This window comes from Tyto alba, unplaced genomic scaffold (assembly GCF_018691265.1).
Source record: "Tyto alba isolate M040663 unplaced genomic scaffold, T.alba_DEE_v4.0 Super-Scaffold_9, whole genome shotgun sequence".
In the NCBI taxonomy this organism is placed as follows: domain Eukaryota; kingdom Metazoa; phylum Chordata; class Aves; order Strigiformes; family Tytonidae; genus Tyto; species Tyto alba.
Genome location: NW_024881330.1, coordinates 15,012,690 through 15,027,435, shown reverse-complemented (window position 1 = coordinate 15,027,435; position 14,746 = coordinate 15,012,690). Strand labels below are relative to the sequence as shown.

The following is a 14,746-nucleotide window of genomic DNA, read 5'->3' as shown; positions in this document are numbered from 1 at the left end:
TACTCCTGTCAAAGCACCAGGGTCATTGAGATCATTTGTTACTAGCCAATTAAACAAAGATTATGTACATTAAACCTGGAGACATGTGAATTCCTCTGTTTTAACCCCTGTAAGAGGGAGCTCACATAAAAGACAGAAATTGAAAACTATACCAGCATTTAAATGGTCTCAGGTGTGTGTTTCTTTGGGAAAGAGAAGAACACAGTCTGTGGGGCCTTGATGGAAGATACATATTTCATTTGGATTCCCAAGAACAAAACTCAAGTAAAGAAGCCCATTTTCATTGTATGGAGCTGGACTACTATAATTTTCTGAACATATACAGTTGGCAAAAATGGTGTGGAAGAAAAAATTTCAAACTGTAACCCTTCCACCAGTAAAGTTAATGAATGAAAAAACTAAGAACTAGCTGAGATATAAAAGTGAGAGCCTGTAGACCTCATTACCAAGGATTAGACCACCTGCTCCAAATGGGAGACACTTACACAAGGCAGTACATGCTCCAAAAGATCAGGGTAGAGGATGAAAATTAAGCCCCCACAGCCCATCCACCCACCAACCAGTGCAGGCTGTACTGCAGGCATGCTGTGTCTAGAAGGTGGCATGCTCATCTGAAGCCCATGCCACCCATCTGCAAATTATAGCCCTTGTATTCTTGCAAGTCTAATCCCACAAGAAACAAAGGCTATAGTGTTAGGTCAAGTAGTTTGAGCAGGAGCTTTTGTGGTGGGAATGTCTTTGAGTCAAGAGATAACGTATCTAGGAATGATTCATTCCTTCTGAGGCCATCAAATATCCCTGCTTTGCCTGTGATGCAGACAAATGCATCTGAACACTTCTATGTTTTGCTTTAAACTCTTCTTCATCCACCTAGGCCTCTTCTCTATCAATATCTCTACAAGCAAAGACAATGTCTTTCTACCATCAATAAATAAGGAGTGTTCATGTCTGTTAATGCCCAAAAAATTACAAATGCAGTTCCTCATTCTTCCCCCATCCTCCAAAAAAAAAAAGAACAACATAAGGAGAGGGTTACTGCTTTAAAAGAAAACTCCTTACCCACAGGGCTGCCTTCTATCAGGTTTGGAAAGATAAGAAGTAGAAAGACCAAAGACGTACCTTTGCAAACGACTTGGTAATTAGTACAACAATCTCCTCTACTTAAGCAGTCTTCAGAGCAGTGACAAGCATTGTCATCATTCCTGGTTTCTCCACAGCGATCTTTGGTACATTCCCAGCCCCGAGCTAAAATATTCACAAGGTAAGCAGGAATGAGAGATTATAATCAAAAAGTACTCACTCAAGCCATAGTGACAACACTCTAGTCATTAAAGTTGGACTTAAGTTAATAGCCCATTTTTTAGTGATTTCAAGACATCTGAATTAGGCATGCCAACCAGAAACAAAATGGACCTTTGTGTACTGCAAGTTCAGAAGGGCTCCTCCACCCACACACAAGTGCTTCTGCTACCCTCAAGTGTTGTACTCCAGGCTCTGTACAATCTGAATGCCAGAGAAAGTGTGGAAAAGACCAGAAAGGATCTTGACAGATAAATGGTGGGGCCTGAAGCACAAACTAAGAATTCTGGTGTTTCTTGGGTAACCCATTATTTTTCTCCCAACTACTCCAGTCCCCAGTTCAATCCATAGGAAATAAGAGAAAATTGAAAAGATATTATGTGGACGCAAACTGATGCTTTACTCTTATCAGTTCTTCACACAGAGAGTGAGATTCAGCACCAACTGCAAAGTTAGAAGAACAAGAGCTGTTCTTCAAGGAAAAGCATGGCAAGGCTGCTGTAAAACACTCCAGCCCTTCTCATCTTGTGAATGAGTTAGGAACTAAGGGCCTGTCTAAATTAGGGTGCTGTCTCAAGGGCAGTACATTGCTATGCTTTGGAATAGGGCCTAAGGATGTAAGCATACTGTTTTCCACATCCTGGCTCAACCAAGAAACTTTAAAAATCACTTTAGACAACGTGAACCTAGTAAAAAACACACCACATCAGACCAATGTCTTTTACTCCCTTTTCTCCTTCATTTGGGGCTTTTTTTTTCTATAAATGTGTAATATTTACAGATTGTACATGCGATAATTGCCTAAATAAATGCCTACCAGAGTATATGACAACTCACACAAAAGTCCCAAGGGCTATGAAGGTATGCAAACACATATGTGGACATGGTGCACTGCAGACAGGAGGCTGAGGAACTGAAAATCTGCCCTTTGGTAGCAAACATCTTGTATTGTGCTGAAAGTCTTCAAAAAGAGTCTTTCATTCTGCAGTAATTTACACCAGGTGCAAAACAGCATCAGCCTAAAATTCAGAAGTTTTTGGCCTGGAACCAAAGTAGTTTTTTGTACCGGATTTGCTCACTAATTTCTGGTACCAAGCTATTAAAATTATATCATTATAAACAGAAATGAGGAAAAGTCAGGACTCTCAAGAATAGCACATCCATGGGCAATAATATTTTTTACTTCTCTTCTGGCTGCTTAGTAAGTGTAATTCTTTGATAAAGCAAGAAAATGTTTAATGGCAAAAGTAGAAGGCACCTGTGTCAACTCTAACCACTGTACAAACACTCAAGGAGATGGGTACAACTAATAATTTAAATGCACTATGTTAAGTAGTAAAGCATAACTCATGGCCCTCTTTGAAGTTTTCCTTGCCTATGACTCATGAAAAAAACAAAAAGAAATTGAACCCAGTGCTGTATTTCCATCCCCCAGGGTCCAATGAATCGAAGTCAAACGTTTTTACCAGTGTTATATGCATCCTGACATCTGGAAATCGGAGTCTGGGGCGAGGGTAACAAGGCCAGCCTGTCACCTGCAGCTCGCTCCGAGAGGACCCGCGCCGCTTCAGCGCTCCCAGCGTCCGACGTGCCTTCACGAGTAACCGCAATGTGCAGGCCAGAAGCGAGCATGGATTGCCGCAATATTAAGTTACCATTTGGGAGAAAAAAGGATGTTTGACACAGAATGACCAACCTTCAGCCTTGACCATGGCTCTTTTCATTGTAACCTGGAGGTCAAACTGGTGCCTGAACACTTAATTGAGAATCAGAAGCTCTCCTTTTCAGGTAGTATGAATAGCACCCTGCTTTGTCCTGCCCTGGAAACCATGGAAGCCCAGCAGTAAGGAGCAATAGGTGTGACATGGGCTGGATTTTGGGCTATGCCAAGGCAAGGTGAGGTGAGGAGGAGATGCAGGTTATGGCAGGGAGCGCTGGTTTATCAGGCAGGTCCTGACTGTCCCACCGTACCTGTCTTTAAGCACAGCTCATCAAAGTCGAAGCAGCAGCTGTTGTAGCTCTTGCACAGGTTGTCACAGCGGCAGCCAGGAGGCTCTGCCTCTTGAAGTTCAAAGCATCTGTTTTTGCAGGAGCCCGAGGTACTGATCCAGGGGGAATCCGACAGGACTGTGTGGAACAAGAAACAGGGCAACATCTGTCAGGCTGGCTGCGGCAGGATGGGCGGCTCAGCCTCGAGCCACTTGGATGAGCAAAACCTCAGCTGCCTGCTCTGGGGAGGGGATCAGGGAGAGGAGAAGGGTTGCTTGAAGAAACAAACAAACAAACAAACATGGGAACAAATTCCCAAAAGGTTGCTCATTTTGGGGAGGAAAGAAGGAAGAAAAAAAAAAAAAGAAAGAAAGAAAAAAAAAAAAGCATCATGCTGTGATAACATCCCTCAAAGCAACAGCCCTGGCTTTACTTCTGTAACAATCAAGAGATCATTAGCAGAAATGTATTGAAGTCTCCAAGGCCCCATTCCAGGAGCTGCAGCTATTCCTTAGAAGCAGGCCTTTGTTTTCAGGAACCAAGTGACATTTTCATGGCTGGCTGGGCAGTTTGCATATGAAAGGACTGCAATTAATCTACGTGCAGTCAGCAGGACTCTGTTACTATACTGAAAGGGGCCAAATCAATGTCCAGTGTGAAATAAAACTGTAAGATGACCTATAAATTAATGGAGAAGTAAAGCAAGACTTTTTGGTTGGCTTCTGCAGAGCATTACATTATAAAAACTTAACAAAATGCGTAAGTATGTAAGAAATCAATATATTTGATGTGTATAACTAAATAGAGGACTGCCAGTCTGAAAACCATGAATAATGTACTAGACTTCAATAATCTATTTATTAGTAAGGGCCCTTACTGTCAAAGTTGATATGTACTTCTCTGCTCTTTTCTCAAAACGTACTATTTTACACTTCATATATTTTATACATTTCTCCTATAAGAGAATCCTATATAACAACTTATATGAAGCAGGATAATGGTGTGCTACTCTCTCGGGTTAATCTATTTTATTAAATAAAATGATAAATGTATGGGTTTTTTTAAAAACAGAGGTGTCCCAAGGAAAATTTCACAATGCCTTTTGTTCCTGGAGAGACTTATTAAAATTAAGTCTTTGAAATTGTCTTGGGGCTTGTTTTCTTTTAGACCACGATTTGGTTTTGGTTTTGCCAAACCTCACTGTGTTTAACAGTATGATTTTAAGATGACTGATGCAATGGCACTTTTGGAAAACTGTTGCTCTGATCTTTTCTTATACATTTTTTCCCCTACTCTTTCACATAGCTGAAAGTTTAGTCTCCACGTAAACTGAGGGGAAATCTCTTCACAAATAAAATGGCATTATCCCAACACCATGAGAATAGATGGAAAAGAAGATGATGGGGGAGTTTGGAGATGACACTGTAGTAGCTGATGTCCCATCACCTCCCATCCCCAGCACCATCACTTCCCTTGAAGTGGCACCTGCACTGGTTAGACACCAGCATAAACCACTTCAGGGAACAAACCTGGCAGCAAATCAACCCTACAGCAAAATAACAGGTAAGAAAATCAAACCTACGATGATTGCAGTCATGGATCATGGCAGTGGCAAGGCACATTCATACAAATGCTGGAAAAGGTAGTAGTAGACAACTGTGTCTCCCTCTGCTTTTGTGTTTTTTTTCAATTATATCAGTAATGCTTGGATCAAATAATGTCATACACACAGTGAAGTTTCACTCTGTAGGCATACATTATAAATATGCCCTGTATATGCCCTGCAAGCATGCTTTTAATGAGCCATCAATATTTTGGCCATCTGGTGTTCCAAGGAGCTAAAGGTCATGTAGCTATGCTGGCAACATACAGATGAGTATTTTCTTTGCTCACATAAATAGACCACAAAGCTATGCTAGAAATTAATTGCATGAGAATTGTTTCAAAGTGTGATAACTCAGATTTTCAGAGATATGAAGTCTTGTTCCTTACTCTTTATGACAATTGCTTCCTGCCAAATGCTTCTGAAAATCTGTTACTAAATAATATTTCCATTTTATTTAACATCTTCTACTACTTTCCTTTTTGGAAGCTCGGTAATATATAGTCACAGATCCAGTAAACTGCAAATCAAAGGTATTACGGACTCAAAGGCATTACATAATAATGTACACTATATATCCCTTACACTTGCATTGCCCTCTTCATTTCAAAAGGATGAGAGGGAGATCATTTCAGAAGGTCAAAAAACACATGTCAACATGTATTTAGAAAAGAGAAGGTGTAAATCTGCCTGCAAATTACATAATGGACAGAGTCAACTTCAGCTCAAGGAATGCCTAGCTGTTGTAAAGAGCAGCTCATTTATCAGGCAACCACTGGAACAAATTGCCCACAGAGGCTATGCAATCTCTGATCTTGGAGATTTTGAAGAACAGGTTAGACCAAGACCTGTCAGGAGCACTTCAGTAATAACTGACTATGACTTGGGATACAGAGAAAGTCTCCATAGCTGTTCAAGGTCCCCTCTAGCTCCATCTTCTATAATTGCAAGTAGGGTTTCCATTTCACATAAGAAAGGTTTAGCCCAGCTACCCTGTCTTATTTTTTCATATCTCTTGACAACCACTTTATTACTGGTGTGATAAACCATCCTGTATTACTTAGCAAATTCAAGACACACCTCCTGAGTCAACGTAGGACACAACACAAAAGAGGACTTGGTTTAATTCCTCTGATCTCTGAATACATTAAAATCGTTCTTTTGTTTATCACACTTGACCTTGCCTTTGCAGCCAGGCCATGATTTTCAGGTCGTGCACAATGCCATGGCATGGGTACTGGTGCATGCAGAATTGTTTGAAAATATATTATCAGGAGCTCCATCCCTGGTGAGCGTTTTCAGATTAACAGAAACCCCTATACAAAACAAACTTACACAATTTCAAAATCCTTTTCAAAATTCTTGCATCCCTCCACAGCTCCTGCAATCAGACCATGCAGCAGCCAGAGGGACCTCAACATGAAGATCCTCCTCTCCTTATTTAATACATAAAGCTTTTCACATCCTTTTTGATGCATTCTTTTTTAGCCAACTGACCTCAAAACAACCATCTAGGGATTGTCTCTTATGTCATAGGTTAGAGAGAGTAGTTACATAGGACAGCAGTGTCTTCCTGATTTGGTCCACAGAGGTTCTTACATTTCCATTGTAAATGTGTTGTATCTGCCTTGGAAAACATCATATCAAGCTACTTGCTCTGATTCTATCTGATTACAATATTCTTTTAAAAATCAAACCCATTTACTTCCAGTAGTATTTTGGTTAGAGGCCTACACAATATAGACATGCTTACACAGTCATTACAGGAAGGAGACTACCTAGTAAGAACTTGCCATTTTGGATCCTATCTACCACTCTCTCAAACCCAGGACAGGAACCTATATGGATCAACCAAATACCTATACAAAACACCTGGAACACCAGTTTTGCTAGAGAATATTCATATTATGAACTTGCATTTAATTTTGGCAGAATGTCATTGCAACGAGTAAAATTTCAATGAAAAGTCACATAAAGTAAAAAATACATCCTAACTGTTCCGATACAAGAAAGATATGACTCTATGTTTAAGAGCATGCTTAAAAATCCAGTGAGAAGGGATCAAAAAATTTCAGTGTTTCCCCTTCCAAAATTTAAGGTATCATCTTGTCATGACCAAGGAACATGCTTCAAGAGACTACTAAGGCTATTTTCCCTGAAAGTGCTTACAAAGGTGTCTAGAAACCTCATAAAGCAAATAACTTGCAATGGCAAATTATGAAAAAAAGGGAGCTTTAGTTCTCTAGTGTATTTTAGAAATTTTAAGTCAAAACATTATTTCAATTAAATAATTTGTTGGATAAAAATATTAAACATCTCAAATGTACAAAGGCTTATATATCTATATGCTGTAAAGAGAACAAGAAGGGGGTGTTAGGAATTATGGTACTTCTTTGACATGCATCTATAAGGAACTAGGGAAAAAAAAAAAACATGTTTTTGACTTATGCTAGATGAAAACTGAGATTTACTTACAATCATGGCATACCTCTGGAGAATAAGAAATTGGTCTATACAGTAATGGTTGATAAAGACAGTGTTTTGTCAATCCAAAATAAATAACTCTAAATACCAAGAAACTTGGAAATAAATAAGCCAAGGCAGAGTAAAGTTGAAAAAGTATTTATACTATTATTCTGGGTATTTCATTACACTGGACTTCTAATGAAGTATAGTGGAATTGCATGGAAGTCATGCAATTAGGAGAGCCTATATAGGTTCTTTGATCATAGTGCTTTTCGTTTATTAAGAAAAGCACTTTTCCAGTGTAACTTTTTACTTTCTCCTTTAGACAGACATGACTATAATACTTTTTACTGCAATAAAAGTAACCAAGCTGTATAAACACAGAAGGGACGAAATGCTCTTACATTTCTGTCTCTCATTGTTGCACCCTGGACTGGACTACTTCCATGCCAGGTGCTGGTCCAATCCCTCCCGTAAGCAAATTCTCAGTAGACTGCCCAAAATGCCTAATCTCCTGCCCTCTTGCAAGAGATCCTGTATTTCTTCCTATTTTTCTGGAATGTTGAACTAAAATCTCTACTATTGGAAACAGCACTCAGCTACCGATCCCAGCCCTGGAAGGGCTGGCACTGATGAGCTGCAGTGGGTCCCCAATACCAGCCCTCTGGGACTTCGGTAAATCTCAACCGAGCAGCCCTTCCTTAAAGCCTAGACAGCCACCAGCGAAAGTAAAGCAACTGGCAGTCAGGTGATGAAGACATGAAATGCAAATCCTTCACACCACTATTACACACACACACACACACACACACACCCCACACAACTGCTCTACAGTTCACATACTAGAGGATAAAAATAGCAATACATTTGTTTTTCAAGCAATTTTTTTTTTTTACTGTTATATAAAGATTAAAAGCAACAGCTGTTATCTTTCTGATTACCTAAAACGCCTCTGCTCAGTGATCAGCAGCCCTGATTGTGGCTGTGATTAAACACCAATGCCTATGAAAGACAGGGGAGAGAATGACACAGATACATTATGCCAGGAACACGACAAACTCTGGCCACGGTAAACAATTTTATAATTAAAATTCACAAGCTATCATTAGAGACAGGCATCGCAAATGAAACCCTTTCACTTCAGTTATATTAACCAGCTCTAAGTCAGTGACCACAGGTTTCCTTTCTCCTGCCAAAGGAAGGAACAGAAACACAAGTCAAGCCTACCTTTTTTTGGGAAAAAAAAAAAAAAAAAAAAAAAAGGAAAAAAAGACTAATTTTCCATTTTAAATATTTTTCCACTTGGACTCTGCTTGAGCTCACAAAACCCTATACTGCCCCAGAACACAAACAACAGTCCCTTCTGTGACATGTTCTTGCTTTCCTCCAAAGAAAAAAGTAGGAGGTGAAAGAAAAACAGCGGACCTGGTGACAGCACATCTGGGCGAACACCTGCTCTGCTCTCCCCGGCCCTCTCCGCCGTCAGATGTCTGCCGTCTGCTGTTCACAAACCAGCATGACCTCAGGAGCCACAGAAATCCCAAAAGCTTTTCTCACCAGTGCCTCTTGAAAGCATTAATCAAGTTTCTAGAAACCACTTCAACAGCTACCAAAATAAAACCAGTACCCTTAAACCCACCAGGGAGTTTCTCTTAGCTCTAGAAGGAAACTGCAGAACACAAAACATGGCAAATGTTATGTAGGAGCTGATGAGACTGATCTCCGTGAGACTGACAGTGCTCAGTCCTAAAATAAGCTAGATTTTCCATAGTCACATGCACACAGAGCAAAAGTTTAAGTAAATAGGAGACCTATAGGTGAGTCCCAAAGGTCAACTGACTCAGGCTTGGCGAGTTATTTATTCTTCTCTATATCCTAGATGGAAAAGGAACAAGCAAACTACTGTTTCGGAGGAGGAGTGGTTTCTAACCACAGTATATAACGTAAGGGTATTGCGATGTACAATTTATGTCCATTACTGTACCTGAGACCGGGCCCTCATCCCATTCTTCAGATCTCCTAAATCGATTTGTTGTAAATCCCATGCAGACATTTACTCCAAAGGCAAAAGCAAATAAAGATATAACCTGCAAAAGTAAAACAGCAAAGTAAGCAAACTGTGCAAAAAGCAGGACTTTCGAGCCAAGAGCATTACGGTTAAAGGGGCAGAGATGGTCCTCTGTACATTCGAGTTCCCCAGCACTGCCGTTCCCATCACTGGAGCAGCAGCTGACAGCGTCACCGTTGGAGAGTAACACAAACCAGAAGGGGTTTATGAATAAAACATTTCTTTCTGAAGCTGAAACGCTCCTTTTTGTAGGAACTTATTCAGGAGAGACGTGCTACTGCTCCTCTAAAAGCAAACACACTCCTCTCCTCCCCTACCTGGTGCGAGTGGACACAGCCCTTCTTAGCCATACTAGAGAATTCTTGAAAATCCTGCGCAGCACCCTCGCCTTTTCTTTATAGTGAGCGCAGAGCTCTGTTTGCTCTGGGAGTTCGGGCTATTAGCTACAAGTAATCCCACCTGGTGAGGTTGACAGGCTCGTGTGATTTGTCCAGGGGGTGATTTCATCATGTTTCACTCACAAATCGCAGCTCCGAGTGCAAGAAGCTCCAGGCATCATCCCTCGCTGCGCCCTCCCCCCAAACACACACACGCACGCTTTTATGTGGTTTCCTCTGGCAAAGCAGGGCTTTCTTATGTTGCGGCGGCCAATAGCTGTTCCTGCTCATTTTATTCTCCTTGCAAAAGTAACATGGTTAAAAGAGAAACCAAATGCGTCTCCATCTGGCTCAGAGAAGAAGGCGGGGGGGGGGGGGGGGGCGGGGAAAGGCTCACTGTGGGCTGCAAAATGAAAATATCCTGATGCCACCCTCAAGGGTCACCCAACGTTGCAGGCGGCGTGGCGTGGCACGGTGGGCTCGGCGCACGGGGTGAGGACGTAGCCCCAGCTCCTGGCCTTACGACGGCCCCAGTGGGTTTGGGAAGCCGGGGTGAGACCCCAGCCATTTCGTTCTCCAAGGGTGCTCCTGAAGTTTCTAAGTGGGTGGCAGAGCAGAGTCCCCCCCAAACTAGGGACACCCTCAGAGCGAGGGGTTATTTCTCACTGATGGTCTCCCGTGCTGCTGTGGCGGAGCACGGCTCGGATCGATGGAAACGCAAGCAGTTTTATCTGAATAGCTGGAAACTACAGATTTCCAGAAAGGAAGGGAAGTGACATGTTCCCTCTGCCCCACATTTTCCCATTTTCATCAACAACAACAGAAAGCTCAGCTGTTTGGATAAGCACTTCTATTTACAAAGCACACGATAATACTGAGCAGAATTACGGTTCAAATCAGTGGCTTAAATATTATTTGCCAAGGCAAATTATTTACCAGTGTAGTTTACCACTTTTTTCTCTGATGAAAGCTTCTTTCATTAAAGTGTTTACTAACAATTACATTTAAAGGGACAGTGTCAAGGTTTGTAAGCCCTTGGATGGACTGATTTTCCCTTGGGACCTGTCCCATATTCTATACTGGCATTAAGAAACACAGTACAGTTTTCTTTAAACTGTCTTGTAGTATTAACCATGTACAATTCTGAGCTTTGTTCACAGGTTTCCTTTTACCTGCTGCAATATCTGTCCTTCCCCACCATGTAGCTTTACAGGACAGTGACTAAGAAGCCCTCCTCTTTGCTACCAACATCTTATCAGCCTGCCAGCCTTTGCTAGGAGCCAATCCTTTTTTATGCAGTTTCTTAACTAAAAGTGGCTCCATTGTGCAGCTGAAACTTTGCACTGCAAGCCTCAGGGAGATGTAATTAGCTGGAGAAGACCTACATCTTAGCTACACTAGGACATTGGATTCCTCTCCCTTGCACAGACCAGGACTGTGAAGTCCAGATTCGTCTTCTGATGTTCACTTCATCACTAGCTGGGTTGAAAATTAAATAGGTTGCAACAGGCAATATTTTCCTAGTAAAAAGAAAAAAACTGCCCAGAGGTCTAGAGAAAAGTAATCACAAAAATTTTTACTAGCTGATCCTATAAAATTCTTCACCCTTACACTCTGGTATATCCTGTGGTTAAACAACTTTATCCCCAAGCACAAGGTAAGTACAGCAGTGTGTGACAGCAGCAGAAGGGAAACCAAAGATGTCACAAATAAAATCACTCAACAGTGTTGCCTGTGTATCTCAGCTAATTAAGTTCATGATTTCATGGGCAAAACATGGGAAATAGTAGCCCCAAGCTCTCCTCCAACCTGGGACCTTCAGGTTGCTGAGTGACACAGTCAAAACACAACCGAATTTTCAAATCTGGTGGCCAATCTTGAGTGCCCAAGCCAATACATCCGCCTCATTTTCAGAGATGCTGAGCTTTTCTTGTTCCTTTATATTTTCCTAGAACACAGGTGCTCAGATCTTTTGAAAGAAAGTTCCTACATAAGTGAAAAATGGCCACCCAGAAAAATAAAGCAAGAAACAAAACCAAAAAATACAGCATCATGGATGGCTTCTACTGATTTGAAAATACGTATTTCATTTTTCCATTCAAGTAAACTCTCTAGAGCTTGTAAACTGCACAATTTCACATAAATGGAGGAGCTCATTTTATGTTTCCCGGTCCTTGCTACAAGTATGTTATATTAATTAACCTCATTTGTAATATCCTTTAGAACTATAGATGATGACGACTCTGAAACTGCTAATCTTTTTCATATGTGTTATGTAAGACACATTTTCCAGTAGCTCTAAACTGACCGCATACTCAGACGCACAATCATCTTTTTGTCACAAGGATTCTGCCTGAAGCCACCCCCCAGATGTACGAGGAACCTATTAGCATAAGCTTGGTCTGATGTTCAGGCAAAATTTCACTGCTGGGATCACTGGCAATTAACTTTTTTAGCAATTAACTGCCATTTTACTCATCAGAATAAGAAAGACTAAAGATGAAATAACCTATTCCTGGCCCAAGAATGCAGCGGTTCAGTGCAAGTTTTTAGGGTTTAAATGAAACACATTCCTTAAAAAAAAGTAATTTTAACAAGATCAACGGAATATGAAGTGCCTCTTCATCACTTGATGTTCATAAGAATGAGACTCTGGCTTTTACAGCCTGCCTATATGATCCTACTCAACTCAGGATGCAAAACTTCCAACCAGCCGCTAGGTGCCACTTCACATGAGAAGTTCGTACCATAACATTTCCACAGTTACAAGCATTCCTGCTCTGCTATTCCACACAGTTAATATAAGAAAGGCAGTACTTACAGTCTTACATAAAACTGATTTTTCTTGAGCAATTATATTAATGAGAAAAGAAAATGAAGAGAAATCAAATATACTGGCTGAGTCAGAGTTTGGGGATGGAGTGGACTCTAGAGAAATGAGTCTTTTTAGCTACTCATCTCCACTTTGCACTAGATGCTGGATGCAGCCACATCAGGTGACCGGGGGGCCAGGGTAAAATCCTCCAGTATGCTTGACAGCAGCATGAAAGGCAGAAAGGTAAAGGACTTCTCCAAAGGGCTCCAGAGCTCTCACCCCCTCAAACACAGCTTCCATGTATACTTGCAGTCAAGAAAAACAATTGGGTACATGAAACAGCAGTTTCAAAGAACAAAACCTTTTGATAAACTACAGAAATTCAAGCAGTGTCCACATCAAGCCTCCTCAAATACAAGCACTGTGAAACCAAATAAGCTTCCAGCAGCCAAAGTGAACATGGGAAGATGTGAGTCCCTCCCTGAAAACACCCTGGGGTTTTTTAGCAAGACCAAAGAGGCAAGGCATAACAAGAGCAGATGATTCCTGTGTATAAAGGACTTTAAACCATATTTTTATAGGACTTTGTAGATCAAAACCAAGTATCTTTGGCCCTTCAGCCAGTGCAGTGACTGATAAGACAAAGAAGGAAGGGAAAGGGAGTGTATGAGGGCAAGGACAGCAAAGCCAAGCAGGGTCAGCGGTCTGATGACAAAAAGAGAGCCAAGAAGTGTAAGATTCAGTGCAGGAGGGTAATGACCTGTGATGAGCAGTCCTTCATCAGAGATCAGCCCAGGATCCAGGCTACAGCCACATACAGGAGCCCAGAAACATGATTGCACAACTTGGGTATGCAGGAAAAAATACACAAGAGTTGCTGAAGGACAAGGGAGCTGTATCTGCTCATCTTGTAATAGTACCACTGAAGACCCAAACATAGGGTCACTGAGAAGTCGTCTTTACCTGATCAAGGCAAAATACTCCAGAAAGTGATAGACTTCAAATGATTGGCAAGCTGGCTTGGAAACAAAAAATTACAGTCTGATCATAAAAGGTGGGAAAGGATACAGATGTTCACATGGATGCTTTAAAGGGATAGGCAGGGTATCGAGGAAAAGAAGCTGTTAACATAGACAAGGGTCAGACTGTCTCTTCCTTGGACTGTGGGACATGTGAGAGTTGCGGCAGCTTCTGCAAGTATCCTTTGTTCTTACAGATGTAAAAGTTGTATGGCGATCTCCCTGGCAGAGGGCACAGGAGTTACTGCCAAGGAGCTGCACCACCATGCCCATTGCTACTCCATGAGATTGGGAAGACCCACAAACCAGGCTGGGCTCCTGCGAGTACACCCTCCTCACCGCAGTGCCTCAACTCATCCAGCAGCACCCTGAGGCTTGAGGAACAGTCATCAATTATCTGTCTGCTCATCACCACCCTGAGGGGAAAGGTATGCAAACCGTGGTGCCTGGTGCACTGAAGGAGTGTGCTGACAATGACTTTCTTGTCCAGAAAGACCCATAAAGAGGTGCCAGACCCTCAGGGACAATAATGGACAAATTAAAGTCTTCAAAATTGCAGTTTGCTGCCACCTAGCCCCCGAGGCACCAGGTGCCTTAGGCACCTATAGGCCCATCAACATTTCTGAGCACCCTACATAACAACGCCTGCAGGGTTCACAGGGCTGGGAGGTGAGCACACAGATCCATCCCAAACCTCACTGTGGACGATCAGCAAAGCACATCACATCCCTCCTCACCTCACCCTCTTGTGAGCACCCTCCCAGGACTGCTACCAAACTATGTCCTACAGAAAACACGTGTGTACTGAGTGCATGCCTGTCCAAAACAGCCTACGTGCTCTGCCTACCCAGAGAGAAGAGGAACTGCGGGCCAAGGGAGGACCTGAGTCCCAGACTCTGCTTTGCTCATGTAAAGCACTTGTATACTCACTGGGATGAGGACTGAAACCCAGGCAAGTAGCCTGGTGAAAAAAAGGAGGGCATAATGCAGTAGAGAAATAAATTCTCCCATGCCCCACATCAGATACAACAGCTTCAGTGGCTAAATGAGGGCTGTGGATTCGGTGACAGCACTGCAGCTCCTGAAGGTATCTCTGATGCCAGTGGAGGG

The 14,746-nt window shown here is 42.0% G+C and overlaps 1 protein-coding gene across 1 annotated transcript in view; it reads right to left on the bottom strand.

Moving 5' to 3' along the window:
* The window catches only part of ENPP2 (ectonucleotide pyrophosphatase/phosphodiesterase 2), a 73,080-nt gene that overhangs the window by 47,820 nt on the left and 10,514 nt on the right, over positions 1-14,746 (bottom strand). Inside the window, 3 exon segments of the mRNA XM_042786001.1 lie at positions 1,120-1,245; positions 3,271-3,426; positions 9,342-9,444. Of these exon segments, the coding sequence (XP_042641935.1) occupies positions 1,120-1,245; positions 3,271-3,426; positions 9,342-9,444 (385 nt within the window).